The 25491-nt window shown below is 40.2% G+C and overlaps 1 protein-coding gene across 1 annotated transcript; it reads right to left on the minus strand.

The window, feature by feature from the left end:
• Positions 1–23103: 23103 nt before the first annotated feature.
• On the minus strand, positions 23104–24563 carry LOC132277382 (uncharacterized). Its single transcript, XM_059779243.1, has 3 exons — positions 24432–24563; positions 23712–23999; positions 23104–23646 (listed from the first exon to the last, which is right to left on the minus strand). The coding sequence occupies exons 1-3, from the start codon at positions 24561–24563 to the stop codon at positions 23104–23106; spliced, it is 963 nt and encodes a 320-aa protein (XP_059635226.1).
• Positions 24564–25491: the final 928 nt, after the last annotated feature.

Consider the following 25491-nt stretch of genomic DNA (forward strand, 5'->3'; position numbering starts at 1 on the left):
ACCAAATAAGACACACATAACATAAGACACACATAGAATAATTAAACCAATTACACTTAAACCATTAATGCCAATTAAATAATTAAAACACTAACAAGTAATTACAATCAAATAACTAAACCAATTATACTTAAACCATTAATGTCAATTAAATAATTAAAACACTAACAAGTAATGCTAATCAAATAACTAAAAATAAATATCATTTAAATAAATTAAATCATTACAAAAGAAAACAATTAAGCACCTAATAAAAAAAATAATGACACATAATCAAATAAAATGCACTTAAATAATAAATTAAATACCATTAAATACCAGGAATATCCTTTTAAAAATTAGGGGTATTACAGGTTTCATAACAAATGTTACATGTCCCAAGTAATCATATAAAAGTGAACACAAGGCAAATGCTACATAAGGCATGGCATAGATCGATCTCATTAGGTTTCATAAGGCAAATGCTACATAAGTGAACCTGATGTATACACCAAAGTATACATCAGGTTTCATAACAAATGTTACATGTCCCAAGTAATCATACAAAAGTGCACACAAGGCAAATGCTACATAAGGCATGGCATATAAGTATCCATGCCATGTCCACATGAATCATTAAGCTAAAAGTGGGAAGCCTCCTCTTGGGCTATATACCCTTTCCTGAAAAAGAGTAAATTCAATGGGTGTGAGCAATTTAAATTGCTATGTAGGAAACGTAGGAAATGCATTATGAAAATAAACTAGGTTTCTTTGGCCTCTTGAATATAGCATATTCCATACAAGTATAGGACATACCTCCAAACGTCTAGTTCAAGGGGAATTCCAAAAGGCATAACTTAGAACTAAAAATTGAACTAGATACAACAATATCATTTCAAGTATATGCAAATACAAGAAAATCCATCTATAACGACTCGAACCCGGGGGCCCAAATCCTTATCCAGGTCCTTAACCAAACCCGAGGTCGTCTAGGAGCAATACGGTCATTTCCGCAGTTAGAGTGTGGTTCATTTGCCTCACTAGTCATTATAGTACACCCTAGTATCATCGGATGGGCCGAGATTGGACAACATAGGGAAAGAAGAAGAAGTAGTGAAGCTACATGTTTCGGTCGACATGTGCAGGCCACACGTCGATCGGTTTGGGCTGCACAGCTAAATTTCCCACTGATGAGATACTGGTCGACGTGTACAGTAGTACCATACATCGACCGGTTCTCCGCCGAGGATGATTCTAAGGCCTTTTGAGTGTCCAGGCCATTGGTGACTTCTTTGGTTCATTTGTGGACATTATTGTGAAACAAACCTACCTCGAAAAACATGTATGAATAGAGAACGAAGATAGAATACATCATACATAACCATCCGTGACAAAAAATAACGTAAAAGCCTCACCTTTTCTAAACGTTCATCCGTAAGTAATATTTCAAAATAATACTTGGGATTAATATTTACATACTCTAAAAGAATAGATTTCATTGCCGTCTAGACGATTACAAAAGAATGACATGTTTGGCCCAAAGTTTACAAAAAATGCCATTTAGTATAAAAATTACAAAAGAAGGGATTCATCAACTGTAATTATCCTAAAGGAGGAACTAGGGCCATGCATCGGTGTTTCTATAGGATTTATGTCATATAATCGTTCTCATCACATCAAATATACAACTTAACACAAATATGCATAAAAATGCAATGCAATGCACCATGTCCCAAACTTGGTCTCTACCGACCTTAACTCACACCGAAAACCGCTAACTGACTTTACTGAGGTAAGATTGATTAGCTATCCCTGGCCTCTAAACCAACGACAATTTGGGGCCTAATAATCAACTTTACGTGTCCTAAACCGGCACGCACCCCCTCTAGGTCAAAGTTAGCACTGGACTCGCGAAATTCGGTTCTTTTTGTAAAATTTCATTTCAAACCCTTCCTCATTCCCCTTTCCCATCATGCCATGCCAACACATCCTTTTTATCAATTAAACTTCCAATTCACCTATGTAACAATAGTGGCATAACATGGCATTCTTAAGAAATTTAATATAAGCATGGCATTCTCATAATATAATCACAAGCAATACATTTGATAACAAATCAACTATCAATATGGCATTACTCCATCATTTGACAACAAGCATGCTCTTCACACAAGTTATGGTAACACAATTAAGTTAACATTTGAATTCAACATAGAATAGTACATTCCTTTCACATAAGCATGCTTTAACACATAATCATTAACACCTCGCTAGCAACATTTTCATAGTATGGCCTCAACATAGAATTCAAAATAGAAACAAGACATTAATCCTCAATGAAAGGTAAAACTTAAAGTCTTAGAAAACCCCTCCTCAATGTGTTAGCCAAACAAGCCCTAAGGCTGATCGGTAAAGATTCGATTTATAATAAATCAACCCTTTGCAATAGCACAAATCATTGTAAAATAGGGCTATTGGATGGGTAAGTCGAATCACTGGGATTGCTAGTTTATGGCAACCAAGGTCTTTAAATTCACTTTTAGTTTGATAAAAGGGTGTATAGAGTTTTGATTGGTTTGTCACTTAGTAACTATAATTGAAATGCACATAAAACAATAAATGCAAGGAATTCAAGAAAAAGAAATCTAGAAAGAGAGGTCTAGGGAAGTGAATTCACTACCTACCCTATTAACATGCTAGTTGATATTAACTTGGGGAAACAATATATATATGTAATCATGGAATGCAACAACAAACAAATTGCTACATTACCTTCAAGAAGTTCATGAAATCGATAGGCAAGAATAACCTATCTATGGTTTACATGCTTAACTACCTAAACTAGGGTGTAGCCTTAGACATGCTCACTAAGCTAGAGATTATCAAGCCTTCAATTAAATGATGGAGCACATGAAGTTAAAAATCAAGATTAATCCATCAAAGGAAAATCCTAAGCCATGGACTAACAAGGTTCTCATACAACATGCTATTAAAACCATTCCACAATCTCATTTTAATTGTCACTATAAAAAATCAAGCAATATAACCATGAGAACATACATTCTAAGACAAGATAATAGATTCAACATGATCATTTATATCAAATTCAGTTCATTACATCAAGTGTAAGCTCTAGATTATAGAGCAATCACATAAATACATCATTTTCCCCAAAATAAACCAAGACTAGAACATGCTTACTAGAGAGGGCTTCATTACCTCCCTAGATAGGAAGTTAGTTACCCATAGGAGCAATGGATGAAGGAGAGATAATCATTATCCCCACCATTTTCACCCTTTGAGCTCAAGAACACACAAACCCCTCACCTTACAATATTTCTCTCTATAGAAACTTGCTAAAAATGAGAGATGCCCTCTCCCAAGACTCTAAAACCCTATTTAGCCAGAGAAAAACTAATTTTCCCTCTCTTTTCGTGGCTACACAACCCTCGGAGGAATCAGGACCACAAAAATGGGTTAAAGGGACAACCTTGAACCAAACAATGCAGAGTTGTCTGCAAATCGGCGGGCGCCCGTAGGTAAAATAGGAACTGCAATTTTATTTAGCTAAAAGCCAAATATCCCTGCAAAGCAGTAAAAGTATTGCAGTTAAAAGTTCAAAATAGGAACTGAAAAGTAAATGCCAAACGCGGCCCAAAATAAAGCCTAATAAGCACTACTGGAAAGTAGGATAGATATGGAAAGCACAAAATCACTCCATCGGGGCAGAGGATGAGCCACCGGCGCCACCTGGGGCATGGTTAATCAGGGTCTGGAGCATGGTCTGCAATGCCTGCTGTCCAGCCTAAGTCGTCTGAAGCATCTCCAGAGTTTCCTTACGGAAGTCCGTAAGGATGCCCTCGACTCGCAGCTGGAGTGTATCAAGACGAGTGCTGAACGAGTCATAAGCGGCCTCAGGCATAGCATGCAGAGGTGGGGCAACAGGAGCAATAGGCGGAGCCGGAGTAACAGGAGCAGCTGGAGCTCCCCAATCCAACATGTTACCTATGCGAGCTTGACGGGAAGTCTTGAGTTGAACTGTGCTGGACTTCCAAACCCAAAGGTCAAAATGAAACACATCGGTCAACTTCTCCTCATTACGAGACGCTTTGAACCCTTTGTTCTTGAGCAATCGAGTGATTAAGTATGGAAAATAAAATGCCCAGGTGATGGCATTGCTCGACCGTAACACAATTAGGTCATTGTAGACATTGAGAATTTGGTCCCAGACAAGTTGCGGGACGCAGAACCACTGTTCTTTCTCAGCAGCATAAAGCACGTTCAGAAAAGCCTCTTTACGGTCAGAATGCTTCGGTACAGGAAGGACATTTTTAGCTAGGAATGAGTCCAGGAACCAGAGCCAGCATGGGATAAATGACTTATTGGTGCTGGTTATTTGATTGCCGGTATACTGGTTGTGGCAAATTTCTTCCACAACGTCTGCCACTTTTAGATTATCTGGAGGCGCAACGTACAGAGGTAGACCCGCTTCATCCGTCGAAGAAGCTAATGGGCAGAGCAAAGCTGTGGCAAGGTCTCGAAGTTTAAACTTAAAAGTGATGCCATCAACAGTGGTCTTAATGACATCTGGGTTATCGCATGAATGGAACATATTAGCGTAAAACAGGCGGACCACACGCGGATAGTAACCACTAGTGCGTGGCTTGAAAAGAGAGACAAGGCTACGCTCCGTCAATTCGCGGACCGCCCACATGATTTCCGGATTGTTTTCGAAACCCTCTTGGATGTCAAATTTGGACTCAGTTTCGATGGGCCAATCAACCCAATTTGGCGTGGGGGCCTCCCCGGAAGGTCCTTCAGAAGAACGAGCTCGCTTGGAAGAGGTTTTGGGAGCCATTTGAGTGAAAAAGTTGGTTCGGGAGTTAGAGATGTAAAAACCCCAAAATTGAACCCTATAATCAACAATACAAGTCCCAAGCACAAACCACACTTCAATTCGATTAATCCCAGCCTCCACATGATCAAAAATTCAAAGAAGAACAAATGTTAGACACTTACCCAACAATGGAGAGCACAACTCTCCTTTTTCTGTGTTGATGGAGATGAGGATGAGGGGTTGAGGAAGAAGGAAGAAGGTTGAAGAGCGAAGGAGAAGTTTGGAGGCCGAAAGAGAGAGGAGAGAGAGGTTTTAAAAGACTTAAAATGGGCTTGGACGCCGATTTTAAAAGCAACAGTGATGGGCGGTGGGCGCCCGCGCCGATGGGCGGGCACCCGCGAGGGCTTGAGTACACTGCCTATTTTCGCGGGCGCTCGCGAGGGCTTGGCGGGTGCCCGCCAAGCTTCTGGATAGAACCTCCATAGTTTGATTTTGGGCCTAACTAAGGCCAGGCCGGGATTGAACAATCCTGAAATTGGAAACTTAAGCTCTTTTAGACCTGAGACACTGTGTAGACCCTTCGGAATGGAATTTGGAACGTAATTTCAGAAACAATTACCTTAGAGGCCCGAATTTCCCATAAGGTTTGGATTAGACTAGAAAATTGTAATAATGACCGCAAAAAATTCCGAAAAAGGTATCGAGACCGTAAAATGGCTAAGAAAACCGCCTGTGACTTTTAGAATGCAATTCGAGACAATTTTGAAAGGGGTCACATTTTGGCTATACCGATCTGATTTTTGGAAAATTCATGGCTAAGGCAACTCGAAAGAGGGAAGCTTGGAAATTGGAAAAATTTCTTCCCATGAGTGCTAAATTTAACGTCAATAGCTAGACGAACCAAGATTGCATGGCGCATTAGTCCTCGTAAATTGGGTCCGTCAATAGGACTTTCTCTACTTTGCAAATTGGGACTATGCCATCAACATAAGGCTTAAGCCGTTGGCCATTAACCTTAAAGAGGGACCCATCGGTAGGATCTTGGAGTTCGATTGCACCATAAGGAAATGTGGAAGTGATGATATATGGACCATCCCACCGTGAACGGAGTTTACCGAGAAAGAGTCTCAATCTAGAATTGAACAACTAAACTTTCTGTCCAGGGGCAAAAGACTTGTTGACAATGTGCTTGTCATGAAATGCTTTAGTCTTTGTCTTATAGATTTTGGCTCTTTCGTATGCATCATTGCGAATTTCCTCAAGCTTATTGAGCTGCAATTTACGAGTAGAGCCAGCTTATTTGAGATCAAAGTTGAGCCTTTTTATGGCCTAATAAGCACGGTGCTCTAATTCGATTGGGAGATGATAAGCTTTGCCAAAGACAAGTCGATATGGTGGCATGCCAATGGGCATCTTATACGCTGTCTAGTATGCCCAAAGCACATCGTTTAGTCTCAATGACCAATCTTTGCGGTCCGGATGAACCGTTTTTTCTAGAATATGCTTGATTTCACGATTAGATACTTCCACTTGACCACTCGTTTGAGGGTGGTAAGGTGTGGCAACCTTATGAATGACGGAGTATTTAGAAAGGACCGATTTAAGATAGCAATTTCAAAAATGAGATCCACCATCATTAATGAGTGCTCAGGGCGTACCAAAATGACTAAAAATGTTCGATTGAATGAATTTGACCACAACTTTATGATCATTGGTTTTGGTAGCCTCGGCCTCAACCCATTTAGACACCTTCTTGGCACTAAAGTGACCCCCACAAGCAAGGGTATGGCGAAAATTTAGGACACTTGTGAATTTATTTTCGGGAATGCATCTCCGGATGATTTGATCTTGGCAATACTTGAATAATTCAGGATCTTCCCAAAAGAAATGCTTGACTTGGGAGAAGAACCGGTCTTTTTCTTATTTTGACCATTTGGAGGGAATTTTTCCTACCGGAATATAGTTGACAATATCCGTGAACCATGGAAGATTTGAATGAGAAATTTGAAACAGTTGCTCATCCAGAAAGGAATCATGAGTTGCGGCAAATTCAGAAGATTTTTCAATGAGCAAACGAGAGAGATGGTCGGCGACAACATTGTCTGTCCCTTTTTTGTCTCGGATTTCAATGTCAAACTCTTGGAGTAAGAGTATCCATCGAATTAGGTGAGGTTTGGTCTTTTTTTTAGTGAGCAAATGCCTAAGAGCGGCATGGTTTGAGAAGACAATGACCTTGGATCCTAGAAGGTAAGAACGGAATTTATCCAAGGCATATACCACAGCTAGCAATTCTTTTTTAGTGGTGGTGTAGTTTAACTGAGCATCAGAACGAGTCTTGCTAGCATAATAGATAGCATGTGGAAGCTTATCCACACGCTAGCCCAAAACCGCGCCCAATGCATAATCAGATGCATCACACACGATCTCAAATGGAAGAGACCAATTGGGTAGTTTCATGATTGAAGCTGATGAGAGAAGAGAACGGAGTTTCTTGAAAGCTTCCAAGCAGGCTTCATTAAAATTGAACGGAACATCCTTGGCAAGATGATTACACAAGGGCCGAGAGATTTTGCTAAAATCTTTGATGAAGCAGCGATAGAAGCCGGCATGTCCAAAGAAGGAACGGATTTGATGGACAAAATTTAGAGGGGGAAGATTAGAGATCAATTTGACTTTGGCTTTGTCGACCTCAATTCTCCTTTTAGAAATGACATGTCCCAAGACAATGCCTTCTTGGACCATAAAATGGCTTTTTTCCCAACTTAGAATCAAATTTGTCTCCTTGCATCTTTGAAGCACAAGGGATAGATTTTGGAGACAGGAGTCAAAGGAAGATCTAAAGACGGAAAAATCGTCCATGAACACTTCTAAGATTTTTTCGACCATATCAGAAAATATGGACATCATACACCTTTGGAAGGTTGCCAGTGCATTGCATAGCCCTAACGGCATGCGCCTATAGGCAAAAGTTCCAAAGGGACTTGTGAATGTGGTCTTCTCTTAATCTTGCGGATCAATTGCCACTTGGTTATAGCCGGAATAACCATCAAGGAAACAGTAGTAGCTTTGGCTGGCTAACCTCTCTAGGATTTGATCAATGAATGGGACTGGGAAATGATCCTTCCTAGTGGTAGAATTTATCTTCCGACAGTCAATGCACACACGCCACCTGGTGGTGGTGCGTTGTGGCACTAGCTCTCCCGCTGAATTTTCAACAACGGTGAGGCCGGATTTCTTAGGAACAACTTAAGTGGGGCTCACCCACTTGCTATCAGATATGAGGTAGATGATTCCCGCATCTAGTAGCTTGATCACCTCTTTTATGACCACTTCCTTCATATTGGGATTCAATCGGCGCTGCACCTCTCTAGAAGGTTTAGCGTCGTCCTCCAAACGAATGTGGTGCATACAAATCGAAGGGTCGATTCCTTTCAAATTAGCTACTACCCAACCAATAGCTTCTTTGTGCTCTTGTAGCACCACTAAAAGGCTATTTTCTTGATCCTTTAAAAGGTCCGAAGCAATGATGACTGGATAAGTTTGACTTGCACTAAGAAACACATACTTGAGGTGGGCCGACAACGACTTTAACTCAAGTTATGGTGGAAATTTCAAGGAAGGGACCAGAGGAGTAATGGAAAGTTGAGGAAGTGGTTCTTTTGGCACCTTCCAAGGAGGAAATTCCATGATAACACCAATGTTGAGCAACGAATTCACTTCTTGGATGGCTTGGTCAATATCAAAGTTTGAGAGGTCAAAATGGGACATGCAAGTTTCTAAAGGATCTTTACTTAGAATGAAGGGGAAAGATTCTTCAACCACTTCATCGACCACATCAATAAGGAAACAATTATCCTCTTTGGAAGGATGTTGAGTGGCATGGAAAATATGGAGTTTAACTTGCATATTTCCAAAGGCGGTGTCCATCACCCCGGTTTGGCAATTAATTGAAACGTTAGCCGTAGCTAAGAATGACCTACCGAGGATCACGGGAATATGCTTCTTTGGATCATGGACCGGTTCCGTGTCAAGAACTATAAAGTCTACCGGGAAGTAGAATTTGTCCACTTTGATTATGACATCTTCAAGAATGCCCCGTGGGTGCTTGACCGATCTGTCGGCGAGTTGCAAGACCATGGAGGTTGGCTTTAAATCTCCCAATCCAAGCTATAAGTAAACTGCATATGGAATCAAATTTACACTAGTTCCTAAGTCAAGAAGGGCTTTTTCTATCTTGTTGTCGCCAATGACACACGAGATTGTTGGGGTGCCGGATCCTTATACTTTAGAGGAGCACTGTGTTGAATGATTGCACTCATATTTTTCAGTTAATCTTGCCTTCTTTGGCAAATGATTTTTGGAAGTGCGCTTTTGAGTGCACAAATCCTTGAGGAATTTTGCATAGGGAGGGATTTGCTTTATAGCATCCAAGAAAGGAAAGTTGATCTTTACTTGCTTAAAAACTTCCCACATGTCTTGAATTTTACAATTTTTGTTCCCAAAATGTGTTGACTCTTGGAGATGTTAGGGAAACGGAGCTTTAGGCTCATAAGAAGTCTCCGCATTTGGGATGACAAGCTTGGAATTTTCAGTGCTAGAATTTGGATCTTCATGAGTGAGCTTTGGATTAGAAGAGCTAGGATTTGGATGTTTGGGAGGAAAATTTTTTTCTTTCCCTCCATCAACTTTGTTGTCCACAACTTGGCCACTTCGGAGGGTGGTGATTGCTTGGACTTGTTCATGAGTAGGCCCACTCGGAGGAGGGGTTTCGTCAATCACATACATCCCTCTAGGATTCTCAAATGGTTGAGCGGGAAGCTTCCCCTTATCTCTTTGAAGAAGTTGGTTCATTGAAGTAGCTATTTATCCTACTTGATTTTCAAGTTTAGCAATGGACTGAGTATGGGAATGAACCATTTAGAGAGTGGGTTGCAATGATGTCAACAGTTGCTTGTTAGATTCCATTATTTTCTTATTTAGAGATTCCATTATTTGCTTGTTTGCAGCGAGAATTTCATCAGTTGGAAACGTAGGAGGTTGACTCGGGACATTCGGATTATAAGGGGGACAGTAACTTGAAGAGGCCTGAAATTGCCTATGTTGAAATTGAGAAGGGGGCTGATTTTGATGCCCTTGATTATGAAAATTCGAATTTTGTGGGGCGGGTTGCCTCCACGAAAAATTCAGATGATCTCTCCATCCCAGATTATAGGTATTAGAATAAGGATTGTTTTCGGGCCTGGAAAACATCGCATTTGCTTGCTTTTGATTGGGACTAGGAAATTGCTCCGGTGTGGGGCAATCTTCCGAGAGATGGAAAGGACTATTGCATGATGCACACACCGCACTAGCTGAATTTTGAGACAAGGAAGGAGAGAGATGTGGTGCCATCAATTGATAGAATTTATAAGCTATGGCATCCACTTGAGAAGACTCTTCCCTCATTGTCTTTGGTTGACATGGGTTGGTGTTCTTTGCATTGGTTGAGGTTAGAGCACTACGAGAATTATGTTGCAATAAGTTTTCACTCAAATTCTTAAGTAAGGTCTATGCCTCATCCGCACTTTTAGATATGAACATCCCTCCACATGATAAGTCAACCATGAATCTATGGGTGTCGGTTAAACCAGCATCGAAAGTTTACACCAATTGCTATTTTGGAATTAGGTGGTGCAGACATTTCCTAAGGAGGTCTTGAAGTCTTTCCTAAGTCTCATGGAGTTGTTCCCCCTCGCTTTGTGAAAAGCTAAGAATGGAACACCTCATTAGGTTGGTTTTACTCATTGGATAGTACTTTTTTAAGAATTCTTGTTGCAATTGAGCCCATGTAGTAATGGAATTTGTAGCAAGGGAGTTCAACCAATATTTTGCCCTATCTTTTAAGGCGAATGGGAAGAGATTCAAATGGAGAGCATTTTCAGGGAAGCCCTAAGCTTGATGGTGGAACAAATTTCAAGGAACTCATTAAGGTGTTTATAAGGGTCCTCATGTTCCAAGCCATGAAAGGAAGGAAGCATTTGAATTGTACTAGATTTGATTTCATATTGGGCTACATCGATGTTTGGCATCACTATGCAAGAATGAGAGGCATAAGTTGTAGGGATGAAATGGTCCCTAAGAGTCATAGGAACAACATTTGGAATTTCAGCCCTATTATTATCAATTCCCTCATTCCCGACATTTGCTTCACTATTAGCCATTGGATTAATCTCAAGATCAAGTCCTCTTAAATTTTCTGATTCCCTAAGGTTTCTTCTAAGAGTTCTTTCAAGTGAATTTATACCAATTGGCACTTCAAGAGTAGGCAAGGATAGTGACCTACGGCCCAACATCAACTACACAATTCACAACAAACATAATATCCCTTCACCATCACATCCACATACGATATTCCTGTTCTCCTTAATTATCAATCAAGACAGAAAAGTAAATGGCTACGACAAGGACCGATGCTTTGCAATATAGAGAAACAATAAATAGCCTCGACAAGGGCTCCATAAGCTAAGTATCTCTAAATTAAGCACATGCAAGATATTCACAACTTTGAAAATAGAACTTTGTAAACTTACCTGAAGTCATCTAGATTTACAAATTTGCTAGCTTTCCCTCGGCAAGCCTTGAGTACCTAGAATCTCACTAGAATACTTGAAACACAAATTAGTCGAAACCAATAAGAAAATATCCACAAGATCACAATATTCACAACCAAACCAAAGTTAATCCTAAAACCTCGGTTACAAAACCGTTTGCAATCCCCGGCAACGGCGCCAAAAATTGATCGGTAAAGATTCAATCTCTAATAAATCAACCCTTTGCAATAGCATAAATCATTGTAAAATAGGGCTATTGGACAGGTAAGTCGAACCACTGGGATTGCTAGTTTATGGCAACCAAGGTCTTTAAATTCACTTTTAGTTTGATAAAAGGGTGTATAGAGTTTTGATTGGTTTGTCACTTAGTAACTATAATTGAAATGCACATAAAACAATAAATGCAAGGAATTCAAGAGAAAGAAATCTAGAAAGAGAGGTCGAGGGAAGTGAATCCACTACCTACCCTATTAATATGCTAGTTGATATTAACTTGGGGAAACAATATATATATGTAATCATGGAATGCAACAGCACCAAATTGCTACATTACCTTCAAGAAGTTCATGAAATCGATAGGTAAGAATAACCTATCAAAGGTTTACATGCTTTAACTACCTAAACTAGGGTGTAGCCTTAGACATGCTCACTAAGCTAGAGATTATCAAACCTTCAATTAAATGATAGGAGCACATGAAGTTAAAAATCAAGATTAATCCACTAAAGGGAAATCCTAAGCCATGGACTAACAAGGTTCTCATACAACATGACATTAAAACCATTCCACAATCTCATTTTCATTGTCACTATGAAAAATCAAGCAATATAACCATTAGAACATACATTCTAAGACAAGATAATAGATTCAACATGATCATTTATATCAAATTCAGTTCATTACATCAAGTGTAAGCTCTAGATTATGAAGCAATCACATATATACATCATTTTCCCCAAAATAAACCAAGACTAGAACATGCTTACTAGAGAGGGCTTCATCACCTCCCTAGATAGGGAGTTAGTTACCCATAGGAGTAATTGATGAAGGAGAGATGATCATTATCCCCACCATTTTTGCCCTTTGAGCTCAAGAACACACAAACCCCCCACCTTACAATATTTCTCTCTCTAGAAATTTGCTAAAAATGAGAGATGCCTTCTCCCAATACTCCAAAACCCTATTTAGCCAGAGAAAAACTCAATTTCCCTCTCTTTTCATGGCTACACAACCCTAGGAGGAATCAGGACCATAAAAATGGGTCAAGGGGACAGCCTTGAACCAAACAATACAGAGTTGTTTGCAAATCAGCACGCGCCCGTGCCTTTTCAGCGCACTGGCATATTTGGCGGGCACCCGCGGTGCTTGATGGCGGGGGCCCGCGAGATACGGCGGGGCCCCGCGCTGGCTATATGCTACTGGAGACTTTGGCGGGCGCTTGCAAGGGCTTGGCGGGCACCTACGACTTCTTGGGTCTGCTCTGAAAATATATGCTCTTGAACCTCCTTTTGCACGAACTGCTGACGCTACTCTTCTTCCTTGGGTTTTGTGCATCGAGCGTCACGAGTTCCATGGATTACTTGACTTGCCAAAATGATAGTCCATGGCAACGGCGTACTCTGATCTTTTAAAAACTTATCAAAGCATCACTTTTACCTCTCCTAGGGGAACCAACCTAAAACTAGACAAAATAATGCAATTAAGGCTAAAATATTCAGTATAGACAACTAATGGACTTAACTAATGCAAATAAGGGCGCTTGAATATGCAATATTCGGCGCTTATCAAAGGCTAAGCAAAATTCTAAATCCCCCCAAACCCTATCAAGATGGATGACAAATGGAAGCTCTCTTTAAGCTCTTTCACTTTGCCTTCTTGCTCTTCTCCAAAAACTCACTCCTAGTACCCCAAACTTAAGCTTTAAACTTTGAAGGTATAAATGTGTATGAATATAGAGATATATAGAGAGAGAGAAGGAGAAAATAGAGAAGGAGAGAGTGATGCCCAAAAATGGATGGGGAAAAAAAGAATTTTGCCTTGCAAACTCTCCTATGGCCAACAAACAATGTGCCACTTAACATGATTTGGTTGATTCCACCTTTATGCTAAGTTACTTTATTACCCCTCTTCTTTCAATACAGTACCATTAATATCTCCAAAATATCTTCCACTAATATATAGATACACATATATGTATATCTATGAGAAAAGTCCATTACGCCCCTCTTAAGAAAATGATAACACCGGGAGGAATTCTAGAACCCAAAAATCGTACCGACTTCTGAAAAATTCTAAAAATGACACTGTCACTTCTAATTGGCTTAAATAATTAAAAAAATACATTCCTAAAACTTTTTGCTCAAGAAAATGACATAAACGGCCCTTGGGGCCCGCGTGGCACATAAAATGAGGCACGGAAAAATTAATCAATTAAAATTCAAAAAAATCCAAAGAAATCTAGGACATTACAATCAACCCTCCTTAAAAGGATTTAGTCCCCAAAATGAAGTCATACTTGGAGATGAAAACAAGTCAGGATACTTGGAACGGACCTCCTGTTCTAGTTCCCAAGTAGCCTCTTCCACGCCGTGGTGATGGCACAAAACTTTCACTAAGGGGATCATCTTGTCCCTCAATACCTTGTCCCTTCTGTCAATAATCTATACTGGCCTTTCCTCGTAGGTCACATCCTCATCAACCTCGGCATCCATCCAACTCAAAACATATGACATATCCAGTTCATACTTCCAGAGCACAGAAACGTGAAATACATTATAGACTATGTCCATATGTGGCGGTAATGCCAACCGGTAAGCAACCTTCCTAACGCACTCTAAAATCTCAAATGGGCTAATGAACCATGACGATAGCTTGCCACTCTTCCCAAACCTCAACAAACCCTTCCGTGACGAGACATTCAAAATGACGTGGTCTCTAACCTTAAAAGATAACGGTCGCCTATGCTTATCCGCATAGCCTTTTTGTCGGCTTTGGGCCATGAGCAATCCTTGTCTGATGAGATTGACTTTCTCTGTAGTCTCGTGTACAATTTTCGGACCTAAGATGGCTACCTCGTCCACCTCAGTTCAACAAACCGATTGTAATAACCCAAATCTAGGGGTTTGAATCATTATCTGGGTCCTTAACCGAACTTGAGGTCATCTAGGGGCAATACGGTCATTCCCAAGTTTGAAGTATAATTAATACACCTTACTAGGCCTTGTGGTGCACAATAACATCGCTGAATGGGTCGAGATTGCACAAAAGGAGAAAAGAAATGAAAGTTGGGAACCATCAGGATTCGGTCGACGTGTGCAGGTTACACGTCGATCGGTTTAGGTAATTTAGTTAAACGTCTAGGTCTAGACGTCGATTGATTTGGCTCTACACATAAAGGCTTGGTTTTGCCGAGATACCAGTCGATGCCTAAGGTTCCACACGTCGACTGGTTTGTACTGGGATGGCCTTTAAGGCTTGTTTGGTGTTCTAAACTCTTGTCGTCCTCTTTTGGCTCATTTATAAGCCTAAATATGATGTAAACCTATCCCAAAAATATAAATTTGATTGTATTCAACACAATTAAACATCCATGCATCTATACAATCATTAAACGAGCTTGGTACGTCATATATAGTCAAAATAAGTTCGGTTACACCATTAAATGGATATGAATCCTTACATGGAAATTAAAATGTAATTGATTACAAATTCAATTACAAGATCCAATTTACATTAAATTTACAAGCCTTAAAACAAGTTTAATATAAAAAAAAAAAAAAAAAAGAGTCCACGGTGCTACCACAGAAGAGGTTGTGGATTGTCCCATGCATGTTTTCCATTTTCGTGAAATGTTTAAAATAAAGGGGTGAGTACGGAGGCTCAGTAGAAATCGCCTAAGGTGTCAACTTTGGACTCCATTGAGCCACACAACAAATAATGGGAAAAAAGAGAATCCGGATTATACTTGGGGTTTTCATAACATTTGATTCACTAACTAATGTCAACAATATCATTTAGGCATTTCAATACAAGTATGCATAGAATGCAATGCAATGTCCTATACTTTCCCAACCTTGGTCTCAAACGACTCCAACCTTGGCCTCTACCGACCCTAAACTTTGTCTCTACCGACTATTAACTCACATTTTGAAAACTACTAACCAATTTTACCGAGGCGAGATTGATTACTATCCCTGGTTGCGAGTCTGGCGACCATTTGGGGCCAGTAATAACTTTTTCACGTCCTACACTAGACTACACCCCTCTAGGTCAAGTTAGTACCGGACTCGCGAAATCTGGTTTACTTTATAAAATTTCCTATCTTGCCCTTTCTCCTTCCCTCTTCCCTACCATGCCATGCTCATGAATCAAATCCATCCTCCTAACTTCATTTTCATTAAAATTGTAACAATGGAATTCCATAAAAGATAGTCATAATATGGCATTCTCATTTTTTTCAGTCTCAAACATGTCTTTTATAGAAATCATCTACAAGTATGCTCATAATATAATTCTCATTATCAGTATCATTATCATGCTAGCATTTAGAATTCAACATTTTTACAACTTGGTAGTATCATGCTTCACAATTAGCACATAAGACACATTTATGATTTAGATATTACTAATGTATGTATTATGTACATGTTTCTTTGATTTTAGCTTCAAATGGAATTTGAAATTGGCCGGGATAATATTTATGGTTCCAAGAATCTAAAAACTGTGGATTTTACCTAATATTTTTGATTTTTTTGGTATTTAATTGGGTTACATCCAAATATGTTTACTATTAGAGTTTATGGTCATATTTGTTGATTCTTTTCCATGCTTTGAAGTATGAATATTCTGTATCTACGAATTCTAGCAGTTACCTAGTATTTCTGACCTATTGTGATTTTTTTTTTTGGTCCAAATGGGGGTTTGAGTTTGGTTACCATCCAAGATCCGGGATTATATAGATTTAGGATCCATGCCTTATAAAGTAATGATTCTCAATATATCACTCTGTTTATGATCTTGATGTCTTCTCTAGAATATATCACTCTGTTTTGATCTTATTCTCTGTCCTCCTTTTGTGTTGTTTTTCGATATGTTTATTGGTTCTAAATGTTAATTATCACTTCTTTTTTTGTCAGTTTTATCAGTCATTTTGTTGGATATCACAAACTTTGTATAAAATCAACCTTCAATTGAACCTTGTAATGGTTCTCAAGTTACATATGTAAATGTTTGTTCCAAGCTCAAATTCTCAATTTTCAATTGGTTTTTCTATCTGAATCGAATTGGCCAGAGGATATACACAACAATTTTGGAGGGGGCTAGCCCCTCTCCCTTCACCTATGCCAACTTAATAATCCGGATAGAACAAACGTATATGTACATTACACACACGCACAAAACTTGATATGCTAATAATCATTCGGGTAAAGAAGTAGTGATGTAAAAGGAAATATTCTCACCTCACAATGTTGAGTGAAAAAAGACCATTATTGGGATTGTTAAAACTAAAAATAAATGTAACAATAAGGATTACAAGCTCACATAGTAGGAGCCAGAAATTAGACTGATTTTTTTTTCCTGAATGGGCTTTTTTTATTTATTTATAATATATATAAGATTCAAAAATTACAATTACAATGAGGAGATTTATCTCCATTACAAAGCAAGAAGTGGACGGAGTCCACAATCAACGTCCCAATAATAACATGGAAAATTACAATAAAAAACCAACAAAAAAAATCAAAAGGCCTCCTATAGTGATCTTCATAATAGGAACATTCTAGAAGGAATAGCCTACTCTGCACTTTAAACTTTAGATAAGAAACCAATCTGCTGTCAAACCAATCACACTTGAGTGTAAAACTTGCAAACCTGATAACTGAAGTCCTGCATCTGTACCAACACAGCATCCTCAGCCCAGTTACCATACTACACCACATCAAAAATCACGATTAACTCAACAATTCCTACTGAGAAAAAGTTCAAAACTTCCTTAATAACAGCATTTGCAGCAACTGAAGCTTGTTCCTTTATTCCACTATGCAATGATATGCTTCTCTGCATCCAAATCTTCCAAATGAAAACACATGCACAGAATACCTTTAAGGATTTTGGATTTCAGACATACAGTCGGAACCTGAAATAACAGCCACTCCACAAACTGATTTAACCCTTGAAATCTCACAACTGGCATATGCAACTTATCTGAAACATACTGCCATATTTCCATAGCATATGAACACTTACAGAACAAATGATCATTGAAATCTTCCTCCTCAAAACAATTGTGACAGATAGCCGGCCCAAAAAATCCTCTTTTTTTCAAATTAAAACTAGACAGATTCTTGTTATGCAAAATAATAACAACCAAGGCAGCTACCCTAGGCCTACAGAATTTCCAACACAAATCCTTCCAAGTGATAATCTGCCCTTTAGCTCTACAAATTCTCCACACATTTTTCAAACTGAAACTGCCATGAGACCATTCAATAACATCTTGCCTAGACTTCATGACTACATTACGTATGAAGTTAACAGCAGCAACAGGGAAGAAAAGAGGGAAGGACCACTGTCCATCCAATATTTAAATGTCTAACATGGCCCTCTTGTCATATTTTCTAAATAGAGCAGCCCCAAATCTCTGAACTAAAGATAACCCTACACACCAAGGATCAAACAACATGTTAAACTGAGTACCATTTCCAATTCCGAAAACTACATTTTCCAGAATAAACTGTCTTGTGTCCAAATTTGATTCCAAATAGAAGAATCCTGCACTCTAGACTGAGCCATCCAGAAGTTTCCCTATTGTAAATCTCTAGCATGCATCCACTGAACCCACAAGACTTCCTTGTTCTTCACAAAATCCAAGCAGATAACAATTTTAGCTGCATAATCAACATCAATTATTCTGCGAAGATTAAAACCACCTGAGTGTGTTAAGTTAATGTTTTTGTATACACAAATATTCAAAATATAGGGAAAACAGTATATATATATATATATATATATATATATATATATATATATATATAAAATATTTAAGGTCGATTAGAAAGTAATATATATGTGGTACTTTGTTTACATGTAATGATATGTAGAGGAAAAGTGACATGTGTTGATGATGGATTCTGCGCAACCTAGATCTGATCTGACTTCCTGAATAAAGAGAAGAAAAAGTGATCCTACGAACACCGGTGTGTTACCGGTGGAGTAGGCTCCGACGAACAAGTCAGTGTGAATGATAATCTCCCTGGAGAAATCGAGAAATTGAGTTAGGGTTTATTGCGTACCTCAAAACGTTGATTCCCCCGCCTTTTTTATAGGGCTTAGGTTAAGATGTCACGTAGAATTACCTTATTGTAATCTGTAGACTTAATCCTCATCGTAATCTTTAATCCTTATCACAATCTTTAATCCTTATCGTAATCTGTAAAGCCTATCTCAATCTGTAATCCTTATCGTAATCTGCAGAGCCTATCTGAATAGTGCGTTAATTTAGTAATCTTCCCTTAATTATGGATATTTAAATTATACATCCATCAGTTGCCCCCCGTTTCGGAGGATTGCTTGTCAAACCACCGGAACGTTAATTCCAAAATATCACACAATAATATATAGTTAGAATTGCAGAGCTTTGTCCATTAGCCTGACTTATATTGTCATTTCGCGAATACAGTCGGGGGTCATAGTATCACATTGGCAGCTCGTATACGTGGCAAGGTCGTATATTGGCAAGCTTGTATATTTGTCGTAGTGCCACATTGGCAGCTCGTATATGTGGCAAGCTGCCATGCTGGTAGTCTACCGTTATGTGGCAAGCTGCCATGCCATGTTGCCGTGGCAAGCTGTCCTGCTGGCATGCTGCCGTTATTTGTCAAGTTGCCCTGGCAGGCATGCTGCTTTTATTTGGCAAGCTGCCCTGCTGGCATGCTGCCTTTATTTAGCAAGCTGTTATGCTAGCATGTTGCCGTTATTTGGCAAGCTGCCCTGCTGGCATGCTGCCTTTATTTGGCAAGCTGCCCTGCTGGCATGCTGCCTTTATTTGGTAAGCTATCCTACTGGCATGCTGCCATTATTTGGCAAGCTGCTCTGCTGGCATGCTGCCTTTATTTGGCAAGCTGCCCTGCTGGCATACTGCTTTTATTTGGCAAGCTGCCCTGCTGGCATACTGCTTTTATTTGGTAAGCTGTCCTGCTAGCATGGTGCCGTTATTTGGCAAGCTGTTCTGCTGGCATGCTGCCTTTATTTGGCAAGCTGCCCTGCTGGTATGCTCCCATTATTTGGCAAGCTGCCCTGCTGGCATGCTACCGTTATTTTATACTTGATTTTATTGACATCTTTAGTCAGCTCGTCCCCTTAATAAGGAAAGTAGATTAAGACGAGTTTCACGTAACTCGTAATAAGGTAAGTAGATGAATACGAGCTTCACTCAGCTCACCCTTTAACAGGGGAAGTAGATTACTATGAGCTTCACCCAGCTCACCTTTTAACGAGGGAAGTAGATTACTATGAGCTTCACTTATCTCACCCTTTAACAAGGGAAGTAGATTAATACGAGCTTCACCTAGGTCACCCTTTAACAGGGGAAGTAGATAATACGAGCTTCACCCAGGTCACCCTTTAACAGGGGAAGTAGATTACTACGAGCTTCACTCAGCTCACCCTTTAACAAGGAAAGTAGTTAACCCCTCATCTTTTTACGAGGGAAGTAGATTACTATGAGCTTCACTCAGCTCACCCTTTAACAAGGGAAGTAGTTAACCCCTCATCTTTTTATGAGGGAAGTAGATTACTATGAGCTTCACTTATCTCACCCTTTAATAAGGGAAGTAGATTAATACGAGCTTCACTCAGTTCACCCTTTAACAGGGGAAGTAGATTAATATGAGCTTCACTCAGCTCACCCTTTAACAAGGGAAGTAGTTAACCCCTCATCTTTTTATCGAGGGAAGAAGATGAAGCTGACCCTTCATTCTTTTAAGGGGGAAAGAGGTATGGTCTTGACATGGGAGTCATCTCCTCTGACGGTTGTCTCGGGATGTTGGCAAATCGTTGACACTTGTCGCACTTTTGAACGAAGTCAAGTGCATCTTTCTGCATGGTGGGCTAATAGTATCCTAGTCGGATGGCCTTGTTAGTAAGTGACCTACCCCCAGCATGGTTTCCACAAACTCCTAGGTGGATCTCCCTTAAAATGTAGTCAGCTTCCTCGCTAGAAACGCATCATAAATACGGCATGGAGAAGCTTCTCTTGTTGAGCACCCCTTTGATAAACGTATACCTAGCTGCCCGCATCTTGACCTTTCGAGCTTCTGCTCGGTCTGTTGGTAGCACCCCATCCTTGATATATCTGATGATAGGATCTGCCCATTCCACACTCAATATCGCTTGTTGCACTTCAATTTGTCTCTCCTGAGATATAGATGGTTTGTCCAAATATTCCAGTGGTATATTCTTATTGATCTCAGGTTCAATGCAGTAGCTAACCGGGCTAAAACGTCTGCTTTCCCATTCTCTTCTCGTGGTATTTGATGAATTGAGAATCTTTGGAAGTGATTCTTTAATTCCTTCACCTTTTGTAGGTAACTCTTCATCTTCTCGTCTCGTGCCTCATATTCCGCTTGAACTTGTCCAGCGACCAGCTCGGAGTCGGTGTAATTGCTCAACCCCTAGGGCATTTGCCACTTTTAATCCTACTATCAAGGCTTCGTACTCTGCTTTGTTGTTGGTTGCGTTGAAACCAAACCGAAGTGCGTACTGTATACTTTCTCCCCTCTGGGGAGACAAGAACAAGCCCTGTTCCGCTAACCTGAACATTAGATGACCCATCCATGAACAAGTCCCAGACTACTTCTGGGCCCATCTGCTCACTTAAACCTGGTTCTGTCGAAAATTGGGGTTGTTTCTCCTCTTCTGGAGGGGTAAACTCAGCTAAGAAATCAGCCAACACCTGAGCCTTTACTGCTGTTCTTGGCTTATATTGAATGTCGAACTCTTCTAACTCTACTGACCACTTCATCAGTCGACCAGAGCTTTCTGGCTTGTGTAGGACCTGTTGAAGGGGTTGATCTGTTAGGACCACTATCGTATACGCTTGAAAGTATGGTCTCTGTTTCCTGGCGGACACAATTAAAGCAAAGGCCAACTGTTCCATCCTTGGATATCTTTCCTCCGCACCCCTAAGTGCTCTGCTCACGAAGTATACTGGCCTTTGGACCCCTTCTTCTTCTCGTATCAGAGCTGAACTGACAGCTGTTGTGGAGACTGCAAGGTATATGTATAGTTCCTCTCCCGGTATGGTTCGAGACAGTAGTGGGGGAGAACTAAGGTATTGCTTTAGTTCTTTGAATGCCTGCTCACACTCTGGGGTCCATTCAAACGCATTCCTTAGCACACGAAAGAAAGGTAGACACCTATCAGTTGACCGAGAGATTAGCCTACTCAAGGCAGCAATCTTCCCTGTTAGTCATTGTAGATTCTTGGTTGATCTTGTTGATCTCATGTCAATGACTGTTCGGATCTTCTCTGGATTGGCCTTAATTCCTCTTCTACTTACCATATATCCCAAGAACTTTCCTGAGGAAACCCCAAAGGCACACTTGCTGGGGTTGAGTTTCATCTTATGCCTCCTAAGTACCTCGAAGGTCTCCTGCAGGTCAGTCGAATGGTCTTCAGCTTTTAAGCTTTTCATCAACATATATCTCCATGTTTCTACCAATTTGATGCTTAAACATTGCATTCACTAGCCTTTGGTATGTTGCACCAGCGTTCTTGAGCCCAAACGGCATTACTTTGTAACAGTACAAACCTCTATCAGTGATGAAGGCCATTTTTCTCTATCTGAGGTGTGCATAGATATCTGGTTGTATCCAGAATATGCATCCATGAAACTTAATAGTTCATGTCCAGCCGTTCCCTCAACGAGCATATCGATTCTTAGGAGAGGAAAGCTGTCATTCGGGCAAGCTTTGTTAAGGTCGGTGAAATCCACACATAGCCTCCACTTTCCATTTGCCTTCTTCACTAAGACCACATTTTCCAGCCAGTCGGGGTAGTACACCTCTTGAATAAAGTCGAATTTTAAGAGCTTTTCCACCTCTTCTGATATAGCCTGATTTCTTTTTGGAACGAAAGTCCTCCTCTTTTGTCTGACAGGTTTAAAGTCAGGATTTACATTTAAGCGGTGCTCCATGATAGTGGGGTCTATACCCGGCATGTCTTCATGGACCCATGTAAATACGTCTCAATTCTTCCTGAGGAATTGAGTAAGTTTATCTTTGATACTTGGGGGGAGTAAAGACCCTATACTCACTTTTTTCTCGGGCTCACCGTCACCAAGGATGACCTCTTCTAGCTCCTCTGTAGGTTCCGCTCTATGAAAGTCTGGTCTATCTTTCCCTTCTAGCCCTTCAATCGTAAATGCCTCTTACGATTTTGTTTTTCTAAGAGAGGCTACATAACATTCGCGAGCCATTGTTTGGTCCCCTCTTAGCTCTCCCATGCCATATTCAGTTAGGAAGCGCATCAGGAGATGGTAAGTAGACGTGATTGCTTTCATGGCATTCAATGTTGTCCTCCCCAGGATAATATTGTATGATGATGGGCAGTCCACCACTACAAAGTCCACCATTACAGTGACCTGTTTTGGATTGGCTCCTGCAGTAATTGGAAGGGTAACTGCCCCCAGTGGATGTACTTTATCGCCTGAAAATCCCACCAGTGGTGATTTCATGGGTCGGAGCTTCTCTCGGCCAATTTTCAATTTCTCGTATGCCCAGGGGGTCATCATGGGGCTGGTGAATTCCCTTGTCATCTTCTTCAGAAAAGGTTATGACCGGCTCCTCAACTCGAGGTAATTTTGTTGGAGGACTTGTCATTCCAACTTCATTCACCTCTGAAAAACTCCGAATACTCCTAGCATGAGCCCTCCGAGCCGAACTCGTCTCACCACCACCAGCGAAGCCACCCGATATAACTTTGATCTCACCCATTGGTTGGTGTTGAGGAGGGCGATTATCTCGGCCCTCCCGGGCTGGGTTGGAGCCTCCTTTTCCATTTTCAGTTGTGAATTTGCGTAAATGACCTTTACGAACAAGGTTTTCGATCTGGTTTTTGAGGTCGAAACAATCTTCTGTGTTATGTCTATGGTCCCGGTGAAACCTACAGTATTTACCTAGAGACCTCTTTGTTGGATCAGCTTTTAGCTTTGGCGGCCATTTCAATGATGCGTCATCTTGAATCTGCAGAAAGACTTGATCTACAGATGTATTTAGGGGGTATAGTTATTATACCTGCCTGGGCTCACTGGGCGGCGAGACGATCTGTCAGCCTGGTTGTTTGAGAATTTCTTGTACTTCGATTCCTTTTCCTCCCTAGTGTTAGGTGCTGGCCTCTTCTTCTCCGACCTCTTATCTTCACCATCTTTGTTTTTTTGTGCATTCGTGGCATCCTCAGCGTTCATGTGCTTCCATGCTCTAACCATCAACTCTGTCATGCTTGTAGGGGCTTCTTTTGATAAGGAAAATAGGAACTTAGAAGTCCGTAGTCCTCCCATAAAGGCTGTGAGGGCAACCTTGTCGTCCACCTCTTTTACCTGCAGCATATCAGCATTAAAACGACTTATGTAACCATGAAGAGGCTTTCCCTTCTGCTGTTTCACATTCAATAAGTGTGTTGCTGTCTCCTATGCCTCTGCCCAGCGATGAAGTGTCCAATGAATTGTTTGCTTAACCATTAAAGATTTCAATGGAGCCTGGCTTTAATTTATTGAACCAAGGACGAGCCCAACCCTTTAGTGTGGTAGGGAAAACCCTGCACATAATCTCATCCGGTATGACTTGCAAATACATAAGAGCTTTGTAGGCCTCCAAATGATCGAGAGGGTCCCGCGTCCCATCGAAGCTCTCAAGAGTTGGCTGTTAAATTTGCTAGGTAGAGGACAACGCTTTAAATTTACGGCTAAGCGTTGTAGAATCATTGAATTTTTCTGGACTAATTGGTTCATTCCCTTATTTAGGGTTTAAACCTGTTGTTCCAACGCTGTGACACGTTCCTGATCGTTTAGGACGGCGGGGGGTTGCCTCCTCGAGTCCCCTTGATTAGAAGTTTGCAACGCTTCGTATTCGCCAGCAACCAGACCAGATCGCAATCGAACCATACTTTATTTAGAGAACTAAAATCGTTCCCATAGACGGCGCCAACTGTTGATGATGGATTCTGCGCAACCTGGATCTGATCTGACTTCCTGAATAAAGAGAAGAAAAAGTGATCCTACGAACACCGGTGTGTTACCGGTGGAGCAGGCTCCGACGAACAAGTCAGTGTGAATGATAATCTCCCTGGAGAAATCGAGAAATTGAGTTAGGGTTTATTGCGTACCTAAAAATGGTGATTCCCCCGCCTTTTTTATAGGGCTTAGGTTAAGATGTCACGTAGAATTACCTTATTGTAATCTGTAGACTTAATCCTCATCATAATCTTTAATCCTTATCACAATCTTTAATCCTTATCGTAATCTGTAAAGCTTATCTCAATCTGTAATCCTTATCGTAATCTGCAGAGCCTATCTGAATAGTGCGTTAATTTAGTAATCTTCCCTTAATTATGGATATTTAAATTATACATCCATCAACATGTAATGTTATGCTTGAAATATCTATGGTTTGAAATACTTTGTTTATTTTTCTTTTGGAACTTTTTGTTTTTAAAAAAAGGTCATTCTCATTAGAAGAGCAAAGGAGTTGGAATTGAAGAGGGAAAAAGATACATAAATTTCAGCATGCATAGTCCCACAAAAGTAAATAATTAATACATCAATTTCAAATTATATTTTTGTTGCCTCATATTAAATTTTTATAGTTTTTCTTATTTTCTTATCTTGCATATGTTCTCATATAAAGTCCTCTAAAATGGGTGCAAAAAGAGGAATAAGAGAGAGGAATTGTATTATGGTTGCATTAAGGACTCCGGGAAATGAGGGAATTACTATATCAGATCTACATTCAAACTCTACCCATACACAGTTAGGTGGACAATCTAGAGGTTCTGGTGGGGTTCCAATCGATCATGATAGTGGAAGCACCTCG

The sequence above is a fragment of the Cornus florida genome, unplaced genomic scaffold (genome assembly GCF_030987335.1).
Source record: "Cornus florida cultivar Cherokee Brave unplaced genomic scaffold, ASM3098733v1 CherokeeBrave_3.0.0_Hap2_Chr10, whole genome shotgun sequence".
Lineage (NCBI taxonomy): Eukaryota > Viridiplantae > Streptophyta > Magnoliopsida > Cornales > Cornaceae > Cornus > Cornus florida.